Source organism: Meleagris gallopavo, chromosome 6 (assembly GCF_000146605.3).
Source record: "Meleagris gallopavo isolate NT-WF06-2002-E0010 breed Aviagen turkey brand Nicholas breeding stock chromosome 6, Turkey_5.1, whole genome shotgun sequence".
Lineage (NCBI taxonomy): Eukaryota > Metazoa > Chordata > Aves > Galliformes > Phasianidae > Meleagris > Meleagris gallopavo.
The window spans coordinates 4,503,005-4,522,613 of NC_015016.2; the positions used below are offsets into that span (position 1 = coordinate 4,503,005).

Consider the following 19,609-nt stretch of genomic DNA (forward strand, 5'->3'; position numbering starts at 1 on the left):
CTGCCTGCCATGGAGCTGATAGTCCATCCACATTGTAAAGAAGACATAGATTTGTGATTTAGGTTTAGTGATTTGGAATGGCCTTACTGGCTCATTAAGTAGTAAATTTCAGGGGACTTTGAAAGGAATCGAGCACTCAACAAAAGAAAGCCAACCAGACCAAAGTATTTTTAGAGGTAATGTTTACCTTCAGAATGCAGCAATAAAAGTTAAAAAAAAAAAAAGCCACAAAAAAAAAATCTAAAATCATGAGTTGTGAATGTACAAAACAAAGTCATAATACAAAGAAAATTGCTTTACAAGGTTGCAAAATGAACTTAAACAGTAAACAGGTATGAAAGCATGGAAAATCTAAAATAAGGTTTTTTTGTATATATTGAATAATAAATAACAATTCTGAAAATAAAAGAAAGCAACAACCATTCTTTCTCACCTGGAGCATCTTTCTTTGAATCTTTCTTTGGAGAAACAGCACTGATAATAGCTGTGGGGTTTGATGTAACAATTTTCATCATCAAGTAGTCCTAGGAAATGTACTCTGCTAAATTCCGCCCCCACCAATAACAGTCTCAGCCATTTGAATTTTTTAATTTAATATCTAAGAAAAAAACCATCTAACCCACCCATCAATGTCAGTATGTGTTCTTATACATATTTGTGTGTTTACAATGCCCTTCCTGGCAAATCTGTACTGAAATTAAATACAGAAGATAATAGCAAGTGTTTGTTTGCCAATGACCAGATTGATCTCTTCTTGAACTGATTCTATCTATCTTTTCTTGCGATTAGTTCAGAGAAGCCCCTCCCAAGCCCCAAATCATACTGTTGGAGAAGAAACTGCCCAAGATGCGCATGGATGGATGTTTCCCTTGTGCTTCTGGCAGTGTCAGGGCTCTGGGTTGTGGTGCAGCACCAAGTCTGCTGGGTTGTTCAGGTGAGGGCTGTTGTCGAGGCAGACTGCATTTGTCCTGTCTGTACAAGAACACCAAGACAAAGACCCTGAGAAGTCTTTAGGGTGTAGATGATTCCCTGTGTATAATGTAGATAAACCAGGAGAATTTTTTTTTATTGCAGACTGTCTTTTTCTTTTTTATATAGTTCTCTCTTGCTCTTCAGGATCTCCTATTTCTTTAGCCTGGAGTTACCAAAGGTGACAAAGACCACTCCTGTCTCTTGGAAAATGCCATTGTGGATGTTTTCACTTGGGCTCTTCAGGTAACTTGGAAACACGGGTGATGCAGATACTTCATACTGGGGATGCGAAGCCACACCACACGTGGAGGATGTTTGTGTTTCAGATTGCTTGGTGACTGTGGTAGATGAAGTGATGATTTTATTTCCAAACTGGTCCATTTCCTCATACTGCTCTGTGACAGTCCGGGTGGCTCCATAGAGCTTGGACCCATCGGGCCCTGTCTTCAGCTCCAAGATGCTTTTCTGCCTCCGGGGGTTCTGTGGGCTGGGGGAGCAATAGGCTGGAAAGCCTCCTTTTACCCCACACTGGCAGCTGCCTTTGGAGGCATCTGGAGGGCACCTCTCTTTCTCATTGACCTGACTGTTGGTGTTAGCAGGGGTGTGCTGTTTCACTGAGTTCTCCCCAGCATTTGTTTGGGTGGGCTCCGGTCTCTTCTCTAAGGAAGACGTGTCATGCCCAGGTGACCCAGCTGATGGATGGTTAATGGAGTTAGAACTCTCCTGAGCAAAAGCATCCTTCTTTCCTGGAGTGTCTGGACGATCTGGGGAAGGGATGTCTCGTGGGGAATGTGCGGTCCTGGGTGACTCTGCTGGTTTCCTGGCAGCAGACTCAATGGTGATGTAGGAAGGTGAGGAGGGAGAGCTGACACGAGGATGAACTTGACGGGGGACCTCCAGCTCTGACTTGGTTACCTCAGTCTTTTCTGCCACCTTTGCACCTTCCGCAGATGCTGCCTCCCCTGTCTCCACCATGGTTTCCTCCTGCCTGGCTTTGCTTGAGACAATACTGATTTTGCGGATATTGCTGCTGCTTGTAGAGCTCTGGGTGCTCCCCAGAGATTCTTTGAACAGACCAGAGAGCCCAGCGATATCTGACTCAGACTTGAGACTAGAGACAGAATAAAGAGCTTTCTTGATAGCCTCCTCAATGTCTAAGAGTCGGGCAAGTGTCTGCTCCTTCAGGTGGATAATCTCAGCACTTGCTCTCTCTAGGTCCTCAAAAACCATCTCTACTGAGGAGACACTGTCAGTGTCATCCTTGGCCTGTGTCTCAGCCCCATCCTGTTGTTTGGCCTGGAGGGCCTTCTGACGAACCACCCAATCAGGGACCTTCTCAAAAAGGCTCCTCAGCGATTTCACATCCACTTTGCTTGTTTCCTCTTCAAACTCCTTCACCCTAGTCAAGATCTCTTGCAGCTCCTCTTGTCTCCTGAGATTTTCAAAGATCTCCATAGCCTCCTTGACGTTGCCTTTCATTATCTCCTCTTTATGTACCGAAAGCCTCTTCCGACGTTCATCTTCTGTTTCTTTCTTGGATTTTTCTCTCATAATAACTGCTGGCTTCTCCTGAGCAGATGCCTCTGCCTCCTCATCAGGACATTTTGGTTGCTCACTATTTCCCTGTTGTTCCTCCTTGGAAGCGTTCTTTGGCTGCTGATGGAAGGACACTGAATGACTCGTTTGTTTCCTTTCATTCACTTGCTGCATGACTCTCTGACTTTCCCATGATGAATAGGCATTATACACACATTCCCTTTCCATCTTGGTTGAGGCATTTTTTGCAATGTCATCTCCTCTCTTTGGAGGAGTGGCATGGCCCACAGAGGAGGTGCTTGGCTCAGTCTGTCCTGGCATTTTAGGTGTCTGCGCTCTACCAGGATAGGCTGGATATGATATTGAAGAGAATCTCTCTTCTTGTTGACACATCTCAGAATGCCTCTGAACTACCTCATGGGAGCAGCTTATTGGAGCTGCTGCTTTCCCATTCAACATTCCTTGCTTGGCTTCAAAACCAACCTCTCCATTTTCATTGGCTTTGAAGGTTTAGCTCTATCCAGTTCGAACTTGCCTTGTCCTACTTTGCTTGCCTTGTACCTTTCCTCTGCCAGCTGAAGAGGGGTTTTGATAGGATATTTAGGCTTTCTCTCAGAACCCTGAACTGTGATAGATTTGTCCATGGATGACCCCACAGTGCAGTATTTTTCTTGACTCTCCCTGTGGTCTGACTGTTCACATACTTCTGTGCAACTTAACTTCAGCTCTGCAGGGGGAGGCTTTGTCTTGCTGATCTCTCTGAAGCCTGGAGGTTTTGGAGGCACGGGTGGAGGGATAGATCTGTTTGTGCTGTTATTTGTAGAAGCAGAATATGCCTCACGTAAGAGGTGCTCGGGTTTTGGTGGGGGGACAGGCTTTTTTCTCAGTGGGGCAGTAATTTCTGGTTTTGGAGGAATTTTGGGCTTTTCTGTAGAATTCTGGTCACTGGGTTTGCAGGACAGAGAAGGGAGGGAAGGAAGAGGGGTCTGGAGTGGTGAAAAACATCCCGGGGCTTCATCTTTGCTGGTTAATAATGGAAGGGCACCTTCTCTTGTTGCTTTGGTTGAGGGTGGACAATGTTCTGCTTTCATCACAGCAACTGGGGGAGGAGGAGGAAAGTCATTATCAGCTTGTGACCCTGAAGCCACTACAGCTGTCTGGTTATTATTGACTTGAGTCTCACTTTTCTTTTTACACACAGAATAGGACTGCCCTGCATTTCTGTATATCATAGCAGCTTTAAAATCCCCTTTGGAGACATTAACGTTAGACTTTTCCAGCGACTGAAGTGTGGCTTTTAAATTACCACGGACAACGTCCTCCTTTTCTACCAGGCGCTGTTCTGTGGCGGCACTTTGCAGTGCTCTGATAGCTGTCTGTACATCCCCTCTGATAACAACATCTCTTTCTTCTTGCACTGATTGCTCTTTGTAATCAGACTCAATGAAAGGGTTTATATAGGTTTTCACAGGTGTGGCAGTATAAAGGCCATCCTTAATGCTAACATCTCTACTAGGCACAACTTGGTTTTCCTGGCTCAATAGTTGTCCTCCCTGTACTTCCTCTGAAGCACTGACCTTTTTATGTGATGCTATACTCTTCTGAGACACACTTGTGTGGGTCTGGGATGCCTCCTGGACTCTAGTGGTGGTGGTCCTGATGGCTGTGCTGGTGTTCTCCCGCATGGTAGATGCAGACTCTTGTTGATGTACGGTTGAATGAAGGGTCTTTGTCTCCTGCTTACCAGCTACCTGCTGTCTGCAGGCCGTGTGGACTTCCTCCCTGTTCCTTTGTAGCTTGCTCTGAACGTGGTGTTGAATGTTTCTCGCTTCTGCTGTTGCTAGCCTCAGGCTTTGCATTGCAGCCTGAAGATCATTCCCAAGAGCCTTCTCTTCTGTCTGCTTCTGGCTGGCTTGCTCAGTCACCAAACTCTGATGTTCTCCAACCACTTCACTCCTCTCAGCTGTCACTTTGGTCTGGGCTATGCCTTGCATCGTAGCTTTGTGTTCCTTCAGACGCGCAGAAGTGGACTCTTCTTTCTCTGTATTCTTGCTGACATCTGCAACCCTTTGAATTGACTTTGTAGTTACTTTAAGGCCCCCTGACATGATCTCTTCCTTCTCCATCCCTGTGGGCAGGTTCTGGGGCTTCCCAAGACATTGCACAGTGGTGCCTGTCACACCCACTGCACCCACAACTGCTCTCTCTAAAGCACCCTCCTTGCCCGTGCTTTCACATGCAAATACCTTTTTTGCTCCCTCCAGAGCCCCTGGCTTTGCCTCTGCCATTACTTTCTCTACTTGTTCGTTGTTTGCTAAGACATGTGTATTAGTCCCCTGCAAAACCCGCAGGGCACTTTCAGCTGTCCCTTGCTCTGCTTGGGCAGAGATGAGGGACTGTATCTCTGACTCCTGCTGAAGGTTCTTCAGATAGTCCAGATCTCCCTTCTCAATGCAGCTCGCAAAAAGCTGGACATTCCCCTTCTCATTGTCCTCACGCTTAACAGTTACTGTAGCCTTCTGCTCCTGAGAAGAAGCCATCAGGTTCCCTATCGTTGACTTCACATCCCCCTTGACAACTTTTTGCTGGACAGAATGGAACAGGAGGGAGTAGAGGGTCATCTTCACTGATTCTGACTTTGTCTCTTGTATGACCATCCCCTTTTTGATGGAAGCATCTTGACTAAGGAGGGCCTGGAGAGCCTTAGTTACATTTCCACTCAAGTCCTCTTTGCCTTTAATAGCTTCACTCTGGTCCAGAAGCTGCAATGAGCTTACTTTGATCTTGCCCTCTCTGTCCTCCTCTACCAGCACACTCTGTGATTCCACATTGGTTCTGTGCAGGAGCTGCAGCATGATCCCTTGCAAATGGCCTCTTACAATCTCTTCTTTCAAGATTTCTGGAGCACCTGGGCTACTGAGCTGATACTTCACCATCTTCACGCTCTCCATATCATTGGCTTCAATGAGGATCCCATCGTGCTGAATAGCCTGGCAAGTACAAAGTGTCTCTAAAGTCTCCTTCATAGTTCTTTCTTTCAGTTCTGTTTCCCTGCTGCATTCAGAAGCACTGAATTTATCCAAAGGAGTGCTCTCAAAGAGCCATGTTGTGCTTTTCACATCTGCACGAGGGATTGGTTCCTGGGTCCCAGTACTGACTGTCACCTCTGGGTCCTTAAGAGTGTCCATGGGCTGGGTTTCAAACAACCAGGTGCAGCGTTTGACATCTCCTTTCTGGCTGTCCTCTCTCTGCACCGTACTGATAGATGAGCTTCTGTCTGCATCCCCATAAAGGGAGTCCACAGGCTGGTTTTCAAAAAGCCATGTAGATGTCCTCACATCACCCCGCTGAACATCACTGACACTGACCATCCTTACATACTTCTTCTGCCCCACTTGCTGGGACTCAAAAAGCTGCTTGTTGGTCTGAACATCTCCCTTCTGCACATCATCTACTGTTCTGGGCACAGAAATCTTTCCTCCAGGGAAAGAGTCAAGAGGCTCTGTTTCAAATCTCCACCGGGCAGCCTGGACATCACCTTTCTTGATGTCCTCTTGGGTAACAGCCCTAATCACAAACACTTCTTCTTCCTTTTTGATCTGATCCAGGGGCTTAGTTTCAAACAACCACCGTGCACCTTTCACGTCACCTTTCATGATTTCTTCTTTCTGCACTGAAGTGACCTCATGATATCCTCCCTCTTTGTCCTGGATAGCATATAAGGGTTGGCTTTCAAAGAGCATTGTGCAGGACTTGACGTTTGCTTTGCTCATGGTATCTTTCTGGATCTTATGGAGCTCCGTCTCATCTACTTTGTCATGGATTTGGTCAAGGGAGTAGGTCTCAAATATGAACCTTTTGCCTCCCACATCTCCACCCTTGATATCCTTCTCTGGAGGGATTTCCTGGATGCCTTCAGAGCTGTCCTTCAGGGTGTCCATGGGGTAATTCTCAAAGAGCCAAGTGAATTTGTGCACTGATCCAGCTTCGATCGTCCCATCATCCTTGATGACCACTGGTGGTTTTGTTGTTGTGTCTAAGGGCTTAGCCTCGAAGAATTCCTTCACTCTGGACACCTCTCCAGACTGTATCTCCACACGGCTAGAGTACCGCAGGGTTTTCTTTTGGTCAGCTTCACTGAAAACACTGCTGCCCAAAGGTTCAGTCTCAAATAGATGCCGGACAGTTTTGACATCAACTCCCTGTAATTCATCCTGACTGTATGCTTTACTGACTCTCAAATACTGCTCCTCTTGACCTTTCAGGGAGTCCAGGGGTTGAGTCTCAAACATCCACGTGTATGATTTCACGTCAGCTTGGGGCACACTGACATCCTCTTCTTGCTTCTTTTCAGCCTTCTCATACAGGGTGCTCATGGGCTGGGTCTCAAAAAGCCACCTACAGGTCTTCACATCCCCCCGCTGGGAGATTTCCCGCTTCACTGAGGGGTATTCCTCACCTTGCGTGGCTTGGTGATGAATGACATCAATAGGTTGAGTTTCAAAGAGCCACTTGGCTGTTCTGACATCACCAGCCACCACCTCCTGTTTTGTGATCCCCCGTATTATATCCACTTTCTTGGTGCTTTCATCAAACTGGTCCAGTGGCCTGGTTTCAAACATCCATTTGTACTTCTTGACGTCACCACTAATGACTTGCTCTCTGCTTACAGATGTGACTTCGTGAAAATTGCCAAAGCTATCCTTGATGGCATAGAGAGGTGTAGTTTCAAATAGGATTTGATTAGCTTTGACATTGCCAGGTGGAATCTTCTCCTCTTCCTTGGTGACGGGCTCAGCATCAACCTCCTTGATGCTATCCAGGGGCAGAGTCTCAAATAGGGTCTTGAAAGATTTCACATCCCCTTTAACCACTTCTTCTGTGCTGGCAGCAGAAACTTCTTCCTCGAATGCCTTGGAGATACTGCCAAGGGGACAGGTCTCAAACACATGTTTTCTTTGTTTCACATCTCCCTTCTCCTCTGCTGAAAGCTCTACTTTTTTCAAATGACCCACCTCAAAATTGTCTTTCAGGGTTTCCATCGGTTGAGTTTCAAATAGCCAGAGTGTAGATTTCACATCACCTCCAATGACTTGTTCTTTGGCTGCAACACTCTCTGAAGCTTCTCCTTTCAAAGAATCAAGGGCCTGGGTCTCAAAGAGTAATCGCTGTTTACTGACATCTGCCCCTGTGACAAAATCTGTTGAAGCTTTGAAATCCTGTTCTTCAACAGTAATCTCTCTGATGGCATCCAGAGGCTGAGTTTCAAATATCCACCTTGCTCCACTGACATCTGGCCTTCCTATTTCTTCCAATGAGATCCCACGGATTATTTGTACTTTAGAAGTGTCCTTGTTGATGGTATCCAGTGGCTGAGTCTCAAACAGCCAGCGAGCTGTTCTGACTGCATTGCTCTGAATTTCTTCTCGGCAAACAGACTTGATTTCATGGATGTTTCCAGTTTTGTCCCTAATTGCACAGAGGGGCTCTGTTTGGAAGAGCCTGATAGTCTTCTTGACGTCACCTTTTAGCTCCTGGATTTCTGACTTGAGCTGCAGGATGCTCTTCTCCTCCACGGAGCAGCAGCGTCCTATAGCATCCAAGGACTGGGCTTCGAAGAGTTCTTTGGCACCTTTCACATCACCTCCCTGGACCGGCTCCTTGAGAACTGCCTCTTGCACTTCAGTTTCGTCTGAGTACAGTTTGTTTAATGAGTCCAAAGGCTGGGTTTCAAAGAGCCACCGGGCAGTATGCACATCCCCTCTGGCAAGGTCTGTCTCTGATAACTTTGCTGTTGTTGACAGATAGTCCCCGTTGACTGACTGGTTTTCAAACCTCAGAGAAGTACTTTTCACATCCCCACCAGGAATTATCTCATCTTCCATCATCTTCTTTGTGGCTTGATGGTCCCCAATAGAGTCAAGTGCCCAGTTCTCAAAGATCCAGCGCATGGACTGAACCTCTCCGGGAAGAACTTTATCCAGATTCACAGATGCCTGTGCATTGGGATCTTCAGTATTAAGCATTTCTGCCAGGTCCTCAGTCACAGCTTCTTCCAAGTTCTTCCTGAGCTCAGGATGCATGTGTCTGTAGAGCCTCTTCAGCTCATTTACTTGTCGCTGCTGGTAGAACTTGGAGAAAGCTTGCTTAGGAGGAGGCACAGGGAGTGGGTTGGGATCCTGGCTCCCCGGAGCGATTACTTGGACTGAGCCAGGGATGGGAGGGGGAGGTAAGTCGTCTTCCATTTTCTTGGCAGCAACTTTAGATGATTTCTGAGGCTCTGCCATCTTTAGGGAAACAGTTTTGAAGGTCAGAATCATCTCTTAACATCCCAGCCCATTGGCTGTTAGTAGTGTGAATGCCAAAAGAAAAGACAGCCCAACAAGGAACTCCATGCACCTACTGAGCTCCATACCTTTAGTTCAGTAGCACACAGCACTCCAAAGCATCATATCACTGCACACACTCCAGACTTGGTGTTAGCTCTGGTTCCACAGCAACGTGCTCTAAAGCAAGGCCTCTTATCCAGGCATGTGCGGTGGTTAGTCTATAGTCTCAGGTGTCAATCCATCTACAGCATAACAGAGAGGCCTGATTTGGACTGTCAACAAGAGAGACTGACCACAAGAACGACATAAAGAAGGCTTATCATCAAGTAGCAAGATAAAATTTAATTTCTGCCTCCTAATTCCAAGTGTGGGGCAGTGAGGGAACTTGAAAAGAGTCTGCAAACAAAGGTTATACTCCAGGAGAAAGTCAGAGAGGTATTTATGAGGAGATCTTGAGAGTAAAAACAGTGAGAGAGAACCAAATAAAAGTGTGAAAGTGAGCTGGTGAGGACATCCCAATTTTGGGTAGGCAGCTAGCATGATGGGTTTTCCGTACTGCCATGGGCTGCCCATGGCACAAGACTGGGGACTTTGGAAAGGACATTTGATTCCCTGTTGGACTCACACATGTACCCACATCATCACTTGCATAAGAATAGGTGTACAGTTCCACAGTGAGAGATTTAAATAAAGCTTTTTTAAATTTAAGACTTGTACAGGAGTGAGGCTAACTCATGAGCCCTCAAACCCACTCACATTTAGGTTGTTCTGTAAAAATGAGCAATTCACTTGCTACAGAGCCAGAAGCCAGTATATCACTGCTACATCACATCACAGTGCGATGGCTTTAACTCACGTTCTTATGAGCCTTCCTTCTGGGGGTAATTCTTTGTGAGTTCTGGCGCCTGTGCCTATGAATTATCCCAATTTACATTTAGATTCACTCAAACTGAATTCAGCTGGAAAAAGCAAAAAAGAGAAGGTGCAGTCATGACAGGCTGGACAGTGGTTGTTCTGACTACCTTTGAGCTTCACTTTCAGCATTTTTCTCCTTATCTTGGGAATTTTGAAACAGCTGAACTGAATACCTGTGGACTGCACTGGATTGGCGTTTTTCCAAAGGGAATGTATTTGAAGCCTATAATCATTATCTAAAAAGAACCATAATCCTGGTGGCTTTCCTTTCAGTAAACAGATCTGCTGATCCTTGGCATGCCTTTGGAGTTACGTCTGTAGAGTTATGCCTGGAATATTATTAGTTGTTGCTCAAAGCAATGGCGCGCAATGTTATTTTGCTCTGTTAACACACAGATTGTTCTCGCTAAAAATAAGTGCTGAACATTAGTAAGAAAAAGAAACAAACAACAGAACCAAACAAACAAACAAAAAACAAAAAAACAAAAAACCAAACCAAACAAACCCAAACAAACCAAAATACCAAAACCAGCATATTTGGCAGCAAGTGTAAATTGCAAATTATTTGTACAATGCAATGTATGTCCAATCATCAAATGCACTTTTAAAAATAAGGTGCTTTTTTTTTTTTTTTTTAATCTATAAGCTTCTAAACAGAGTGAAGGGCTGAGCAGCTGGTGGCTATATTCAGTGTGGAAGCACTCCTCACTGCCTGGCATGGGTATGTCAATCACACTCTACCACTATCTGCAAATATTTGGTTAGATAAGGGTGCTTATCTCTAACATTTCTTACCTTGCTTGTTTTCTGGCTGTTGAGAGATTGAGTGGAGCTGTCCTTCACAGTTCTCTGGAAAAGACATAGGGAGGAATGACATCAAACTGCATAGGCAGACACATACGACAGCTGTATATATATATATGTGTGTGTGTGTGTCTACTACAGAGAACTGAAAACCAATAGCATTTTGTTCTTGTGGGTTTTTTTGGTTCACTGACAGCTCTCAGCTGGGAAAAATCAATCTTACCCCAGGTTGAACAGACGTTTTTCCAAAAGCCTCAGTCGACAAAAGAAACCCAAACACATTTGTTCAGAGTCAGGGGAAAAACAAAACAAGCACTGATTTCTCCAAAACTTGATTTGTCTTACAGTTCTGTTGGTATGCCAATATTTTTAAGACAAAACAAATTTACACTGCAAAGGCATTATGAATCAAAATTCATTGAAAATTTGTTTTGAAGTTATTACTGGAAGGTTGGACTAAAAGACCTCAGAGGTCCCTCCCAACTCCTACGGATTCTCTGGTTGTGTGTGATTCTGTGATTATTTTCTTTCTCTTTCCCAACCTGAAATGCAGATTTCTTAGAAAATTTTAATTAGTACAGATTCTGGTGAAGAAATATTTCTTATCAAGCTGCATGACCCATCACATCTTGCTGCTGGACAGGATGCGTGGTTCTTGCACAAATCTGGTCCAATGTGGGTGCAGGTAATGGAACAGCCTTTAAAGAAGTCTGAACCTCTGAACCTGCCCCTCTGATGATCTATACTTAATTATTTTCAGGTGAGAGTGCTTCAGTCTGGGCTCTTCCAGTTCAGAGCCCTTATACTTGTTCAAGAGGCTACAGTTCAGTCAAGGACCCTGCAGATGGCTGGGAGTTGAAGGGAGCATGAATGAACCTGCAGAAGTCCAGGAGAGAAAATGCATCTCCTGTCACCCCTGGATGACCAACAGAGCCAGGCAGGAGAGAAAAATATAGCTTAGTGCCTCATAACACGTACAACATGAATTATCCTATGACCCAGTGATCAGCCAGGTCTGGAAGATTAAATCACTGCATCCCCTGCTGATGTTTCCTTTTTCTACTACATGGGGTGAATATGGGACCCATTTATGTATGTTAGAATGAGTATAGCAGAGGGATGTACATGTTGCTGCGTGCTGAATATTTCCTGAATGGATATAATTGTGTTTATACACGCAGATATTAGATATCTTATTCATGAATACACTGTATGCAGGAGCTATCAGATATAATGTGTGTGTGTACATGCAGCATGAATATCATGTGCATATCAGCAATGCAATTAGTATCAGCATGATAATGTGATATTTTTATACGGTACATTAATATGACATTTAGATGGCATACTCTATGTTATGGCTATTCTTGGAAAAGAAATGCTCTGTTCCTCCAGCATTGTGAACCCAGGTGTGTTCTCCCTCTGGAGCCTCCGGAAGGGATGGGACACCATTTGGATGCCATGGTTCTTACCGGTGATGTGGTGCTGCCTTGAGAAGCAGCAGCAGCAGCTGCCTGGGAGAGATAACGAGCTGACAGCTCCTTCACAGACAGAGAAGAGGACCTCCCTCGTCCTTGTTGAAGTAAGCGCCTAGTGCTGTCTGCTATGTCTAAAAATGACCGTGTCCTCTCATCTGAAACAGAGACAGGTAGGCATAGTGAGCTATGTGAAACAGTGGTGATGGCATGGTGTGAGGCAGGACATTTCTAAGTGAGCTCTGATTTCTGCACCCCTTCTTCTTGGAGTCCCCAGCAAGGTGACTGTCCCTCTCCCTGATTTTAACATCATACTGTTTTTGGTTTAGGGAGAAAATGTGGACATCTGCCCTCCTCTCATGGCTGAAATGGATGGTGAGACTTGAGAGCAACCCACCAGGCACAAACCTGGTGCCATTGTCCTGCCTTGGAGCTCCCCAGCACAGATCCTGCACCCATCCCTGCATCCCCAGCCAAGACCATCACCAAAACAGAAGTGATGTGAAGGATGTGAAGAAACTACAGATGCTAAACTTGAATCAACTTCTACTTTTTTTCTCCTTGACCACTTCACTCTCCCATCAGCGTGCCTCGCAGGCAGCTATACCCATTCATCTTCACCCCTTCTCCTTTCAGGAAATCAAGAAATGATGAGACTACAAGATTTCCCCATGGCCATAGCATAGAATGAGCTTATTTTAGAGTGGTAACGATCTGAGCTAGCTCCCATAGAGCCCCACTAGAGCTCAGCATGACATTCCTGACATATCCAAGATATCTGGCATTCCCCCTACTTTTGTTCAGATGCCTCCCATGGAGATGACTCCAGCTGGGAACGTCTCTATCTGCTTCATGGAGGAATTGACTATTTTGGGAAGAGGTGATCTATCAGGCAGACAACTTGAGAGGTATGCAGGGGTACAGCTTGCTGCTGTGCTCACACATACTTGGATGATACTCAGCCCAAGCCCATCCAATGCACTCCCTCCCATGGCCTTCATCCCCTAAACAGCAGGAGTTACCCCCTGTACATATATGCTGCACCTCAGTCCTCTGGGCTAGTAGGGGCTGTCATTTCTCTGTTACCACTGCAAAAACACCAGAAGGTTCTCCCTTTATTTGCAGGCTTGCATTTGGATTTAGTGTGGTATTTGCAATGCTTTCTGTTTGAACAATGGGCTCTCCCTCCACAAATCCAGCTTTTGCACAGCCAGGGAAAGGCTGATGTACTTGTTAATATGTGCACACTGAAAACACTGCAACAATTCTAGCATTCTTTGCTCTCAAATCTCAGTCCCCAAGTCATGAGATTTTGTAAACAACCGACTTAATGACTCCTTTCTTTGTTTTCCAGGTTTTGAGTTCAGATTTTCCAGCTTTTCTCTGAAATACTGAAGGACATTTGCTTTGCCTTCATTTTGAGGTGACAACACGTAACATTGTGCACTAACAGGATCCTGGGAGTTGGCGCTTCAAAAGAGACACTAATTCCTATGGGTCAGACATGTCAGTCCTTAGCACTGAACAAACACTGAGATAAGAGCAGAAGGACTCCACTGAGATGCTCAGACACCTGCAGGTGTCTCTTCTGTCCTTGGTTCCAGCTGCTCCTGCAGATGCCAAGGCATTTTGATGCAGAGCTGAAGCTGGATCCATGTGGAGGCAGCTGGAAGTAGTGCAGGTGTAGGTGCTCAGTTCTGCCAAAAGGGCACAGTGGCATGAGGAGAGCAAACAGAAGAGATTTCCTTAATATATATTTTTTCTTTCTAACTAAGTCACAGTGTCAACAAGGGACTTCTTTCCCTGATTTCTATTGTCAGTGGGTCAGACTGTGAATCAAAATGAATTATTCAGCTATAGCCAGTGCAGATAGTGGCACAGCTGGTCCCAATCTGGTGCATCTTCAGATAGGCAGTGAGGCTGTAAAATGAATTAGTCTCTTATTATGTCAGTTTTTCTCCACTCTGGTCAAGAATTTAACTGGGTCTCTGACTTTTTAAGATGTTCAGCACTCTGGAAAGGGGGAGAAGAGGGTCAAGGCATTACTGTGACACCGACTTTTAGAGGAGCTGGTGCTGATACCTCTAACACCTGCCCTTCTACCTTCTGTAGAAGACTTTCTCCTTCACTAGGAGATTTGAGGCACACATTTCCCTCTGTGAAAAGCGAAAATGAAGCAATAGCAAGCAAAGGTACCTGGGATTTCATGGTCTTTCCTTGCCATGGCCATGCTCTCTGAGAATAGCACTGAAACGTGTGCTGAATTAGAGATTAGAATCATAGAATCATTTGAACTGGAAGGTACCTTTAAGATCCAACTCCCTTGCAATTAATAGGGATGCCTACAGCTAGATCAGGGTGCTCAGAGCCCCATCCAAGCTGACCTTGAATGTCTCCAGGGATGGGGCAATTAGCTGCCATGAATATGTCTGTGAAAAATCATGCCAGAGAATCTGTTTTCTCCCACAGTTCTGAATTTCCTACTGAAGGCAAAAGGAATCCACTGGGAAACCAAAAGCTTTCTTCCTTGCAAGGTGATGAGGTTTGGTGAAGCTTCTCAGTAAGAGCAATGGGGAGAGCTGTGAGAGACAGCCTTCCTAGCTTCAAAGCAGAAAGAAAACAAGAAAACCAAGCACGGTTTGCAGCAATTCCGATTGGGAAAATGAGCATAAGCCCTCAGCAAAGCCATAGTCATAGTGAAAACGCTCCTAAAGGCTCCTTGTAGGAGTTGGGAGCTCTTCACAGCAAGGCTGGGACCCTATACTTAACCATTTTAGTGCTGAGAACTTAGCAAAAGTTTATCCATATCCTGGAGCTGGACTGGTAATGTTCTGCAAGCCAGTCTGTGAGGGTTATGGTGACCTGATATTATTTGTGTTGGCCCATGGGAGGGGAGGAGAGGGGGAATGCTGCACAAAGCACAGCAATGTACCTTCCAGCCCACGAGCAGGTGATGGAGCTGGGTACAACTCTGACCACACACAGTGGAAAACTGCTTCAGATCTGCTTCTTCCTTCATCCTTTGGCTTAGATGGATGAAAAGCCACAGGACTTCTGTTTTAATGATGGATATAATTAGCTGCACTGCTTCAGGGGGCTCTGCCCAATGAAACAGGCTGCTGCCACCCTCCAAAGTACTAACTATAGATAGCAGAGGAAGAACAACACTTAATCCCACTAACAAGAGAGCCAGGCTGTCATCTCAAGAGCTTCCCAGCAAAGGATGCTAAAGGGTGTGGTGAAAACAGGGTAAGGGTGACACTGTCTGAATTGTTGTGTGGGAGACCGAGGGCATGGAGACTCAGTGTGAGACCTGTGTGGGGTTCCAGGTTCCTGTTTTGTTGGACAAAAGGGCTCTACTGGCACCTTGAGTATTCCCTCTAGTCCATCAGCTGTGCCCAAGGGTGAGCAGAGAGGGATGGAGGTGGTTTCTGGGGAGAAAAAGAGCTCCTCGCAGCTAAAGGCGTGGAGGAAGAGTCTGACCCTCCTGGCAGCAGGCTGGTGTTCAGAGATATTCAGCCCTAAACAGTAGGGTTCAGAGATATTCAGCCCTGCAATGGGGAAAAACTATTCCTTGTCTTCACTTTTTCTCCCTGACCTTCCTAGACACAAGAGGAAGAAAGGGAAAGGAAAGAGAATGGGGGAAAAGATTCACAACTTAATCTAAATATTCAATCACTTCCTCTTTGGCTATTGCCCATAAGTCACCAACAGCTCTGTCTCCTGAAGAAGATAATATTGCATCTCTCTTTGTTTCAAAATGTCTCTGTTAAATCTGACAGCCAGCTCCCAGCAAGTGGAAAACAAACTCCTAACAAAGTGCTTCATCCCTCCTTCCCCTGAGAAAACCCCATCTGTCTGTTAACACAGCAGCTCTGCTCACTCTGCTTTATTCTATGAAAAAAGCATGCTACCCACCTGTTTGTGTCTGCCACGGCTGGCACTCCCTGTAGCCTGGCTCCCACCTCCAACCCCAGTGAGCTACTGAGTGCCTGAGTCACCTATTAAAAAAGGAAGCTGCAAACTCAGCACTGATCCTCTGGGCTGCCTGGCCAACCACATGTCATCGGCTTTGCTCCCAAAATCAGCCGTCCTGAGCAAACACAGCTGCTAAGCAAAGCCCTTTGTGTAGGCGGGTGCACCCCATGCAGGCCCACTGCTGACATCCCATGGGGTTGTGTAATGGGACCTGAGCTCAGCTCGGCTTGCAGGGAGCTTGAAGGAGCTGGAGGCAGAGGGAAAGGCTGATGGTACAAGTTGTGACACAGTCCTGGCCCCTTGTTGCTTGCCCATCCTCATTGCACCTCTGCCAACTAGCTTTGTGTTAGTTATGCTCCACAGACTTGGCATGCTGCATGCCATGGGACATGATATGGCCTGCATGCCCCTGCCATGCCTCTACCTGGTCACCATGAGATGCAGTGCAGCCCATGGTGCAGGATCCAAAATCCAACTCTTAGAGGTTAATGGCAGCGAAGGGACCCATGTCCCAGAGCTTCTGAGTGCTGTGAAAGCAGGGCAGGAAAACAATGGTTCCTTACACTGTAGCAGGGACTCCATTTTCCAGGAGAATGGAGGTGAACCAACATAGAAATGCTTCTGGGTTTGTGGCACTCTGAGCTGACTGCTTCCTGCAAATTTGGGGCCGTTTTAGCTCTTCCTTGTTCCCTGGGATGGACTGTCTGCTGGTAATGACATTTGCTGCTAAGGAACCCCCAGCTGAATGGTTACTACTTGTGTGCTGGATGTGTGCCCCATTCCCACCTGCTTGTCCCCAACACACATGCTGGTGAGACCTCAGCAGTTCCCTGTCCCCTCCTGGATCTGGAAGCCCATTCCTGCAGGAGAGAACCCCATTCCTAAGCACCTCTATCCCTACATGTGGAAACTGCAGGTGCCAAATCACACCCACCACACTCTCTTCCCATCTTTGCCTCTCAGAGAATCTATTCTGTGACAAAAGAGCCTCTTAAATCCTGGTGAGGCCATTTGCACAGCTGGGTGAGCACCCATAAAAGCTGTCTGAGAAACCAGTGCTGCTGTTTAATCCAGGAGCCCAGCAGCCCATTGGTGGTGCTCAGTCAGCAGAGATGTGTTTATATCTCTGTCCCCAGACTGTGAATTGGTGGCCCTGGTCCTGGGGATGCTGAGCTGGAGGAGATGCACACTGAGGGGAGCAGAGTGGCCTCCCTGCCCCAACTTGAGGCTGCCAATGGGTGAGTGGCTCCAGGTGCTGTGGGGATGTTGGGAGGCCAAGGGTTTGGAGAGAGAAGGGCACTTACTGCCATTTCTCATTGGATTTATAACTTGCTATGAGGCTTCAGAAGGTGCCAAAATGCCGTGTGTGTCTTTTTCCAAAAGAAAGGTGAAAAATCATGGGACAGAGCTGTGGTGAGCAGCATTAATGGGATTTTAGGCAGCCTCCAGAAAAAACGAGGACTGGTGATGCTCTGAAGCGTTCTATTTACCCTCGTGGGTGCTCCCCGGCTCCTGGATCATGCTTTGCTCTGTTTGCAGACCACAGTGATTTTTCTCATTTTCAGTTCTACAAAGGACGGCGAGGATTCCAAATTCAAGCCTTTTTGTTTTACTGTGAATTGGCTCATTACGTGAAAGAGCAGTAATTGTAAACATGGTGGTTTTTTTTGTTAAAGTCATCTGATTTTTGGTTGTTTTCGTCCAGGTCACCTGTTTATATTATAATTGCATGTGCTAGCAATTGACTTTTAGAAGTGAAATTTTCCCTTACTCACCAGAGGTAAGAACGTCACTGATCTTATTTAGATAACTAACAAAAATTGTATGAATTCATAACACTTTTTTTCCTGATTCCAAACTTTCACAAGTTGACTTTTTCTTTAAAATAGGTGGGTACAGCATATAGTGATACAGATACCTGATTTGGAGGTGGGGGGCATGTCCGGTATAGTTAATAAATACAATAACTAATGCACATAGAATCATAGAATGGCCTGGGTTGAAAGGCCCTCAAAGACCATCTAGTTTCAACCCCCTGCTATGTGCAGGGTCGCCAGCCACCAGACCAGGCTGCCCAGAGCCACATCCAGCCTGGCCTTGAATGCCTGCAGGGATGGGGCATCCACAACCTCCTTGGGCAACCTGTTCCAGTGCTTCACCACCCTCTGTGTGAAGAATTTCCTTCTAATATCTAACCTAAACCTCCCCTGTCTCAGTTTAAAACCATTCCCCCTTGTCCTATCGCTATCCACCCTCCTCTTCCCCCTCCTGTTTATACACTCCCTTCAAGTATTGGAAGGCCACAATGAGGTCTCCCCAGAGCCTTCTCTTCTTTAAACTAAACAAGCCCATCAAAAACTATAATCCATTCTTTCTTTTAACTAGAGCAAATGTAACTAAAGAATAGCTTTGCTGAAGATAAAATAAGATTCAAAGGAGTATTTCTTACTTCAGGAATAATTTACTAAGTTATAACCAAACAATGCATACGGTACATATGTATAAATCTGTGATTGCAAGTGGGAGGTGGGAAGAAAAAAAAACAACTACTGCACCAAAGGTCCCTGATTTTAGACACTTCTACAGACGTCTGTGGCTCTTCTGTGTCAGCTGGAATCCCCTTTGCAAGAGGCACTTCACAACCCTCAGGTAATCTAAACAGCTCCCAGGAAAATTTAGCTTCAGGCGGAGTTGAGTGTCTGCCCGAGGCAGCTCGGGGCTAATTCTGGCCCTTGCAAAAAATCCAGGAATGTACAGGACGCTATTCCTGGCACTGAAAGACTCCAAGAAGCTTCGCCCAGAGACAGCTGCGGGTTGCATTGCTGCCTGGGGACATGGCCTTGCCCAGTGGGCCAGCTGCTGGGAGCTCGTTGTTCCTTGTCTTAAACCTCACCCGGCTCAGCTCCCCCACTCTTTTGGGGTGTTTGATCAGATATTGGCACAGGCTGCCCAGGGAGGTGGTAGAATCACCATCACTGTAGGTGTTCAAGAAAAGAGTAGGTGTCACACTGAGTGACATGGTCTAGCGTGGTCACAGGCATGGGGTAATGGTCAGATGAGATATCTTAGTGGTCTTTTCCAGCCTTAATGATTCTAAGATGCTATGGGTTGATGGTTGGACAACATAATCTCAGAGATCTTTTCCAACTTTTATGGTTCTAAGATTCTATGAGATGGTGATAACCACCACCACTTGCTAAAAAGGAAGAGCTGCTTCTGTTCCCCTCTTAGTGTTCACGCATCCTATCCACACCAAGACTGTTTCCAGCCCTAATCCCTCTGCCATGCTTTACATCCCATGAAGCAGCATCTCTTTCCCTGCAGACCTCCATGCAGGATGACAACATGAGATAGTGGCTTCCTCCCCCCCCAGGTATCCCCTATGGAAAGCAAAGCAGAGCTACCCACCAAAATAACCCATGCCTGGGGATAGGGCTTCTTGGCATGCCGCAAATTCCAGCCCTTTTAAGGGAAGCCCTTTCCAGCCACTACAAAGCGATACCTTGGGAATGTCTGCCATAAGCATCACTGCCCACACATCCCTTCTGGGACTGGGGCTGTGGCATGCATCCATAAGTGTTTTTTTGGCTATGCCATGGA

General features: G+C 46.1%; 1 protein-coding gene across 1 annotated transcript; it reads right to left on the reverse strand.

Moving 5' to 3' along the window:
* Positions 1-241: 241 nt before the first annotated feature.
* Positions 242-16,020, reverse strand: XIRP1 (xin actin binding repeat containing 1). Its single transcript, XM_019616230.2, is given in 5 exon segments — positions 242-3,005; positions 3,008-8,795; positions 10,548-10,601; positions 12,029-12,189; positions 15,950-16,020. Coding segments are annotated over 2 exon segments (7,671 nt in total). The 5' UTR covers positions 10,548-10,601; positions 12,029-12,189; positions 15,950-16,020; the 3' UTR covers positions 242-1,122.
* Positions 16,021-19,609: the final 3,589 nt, after the last annotated feature.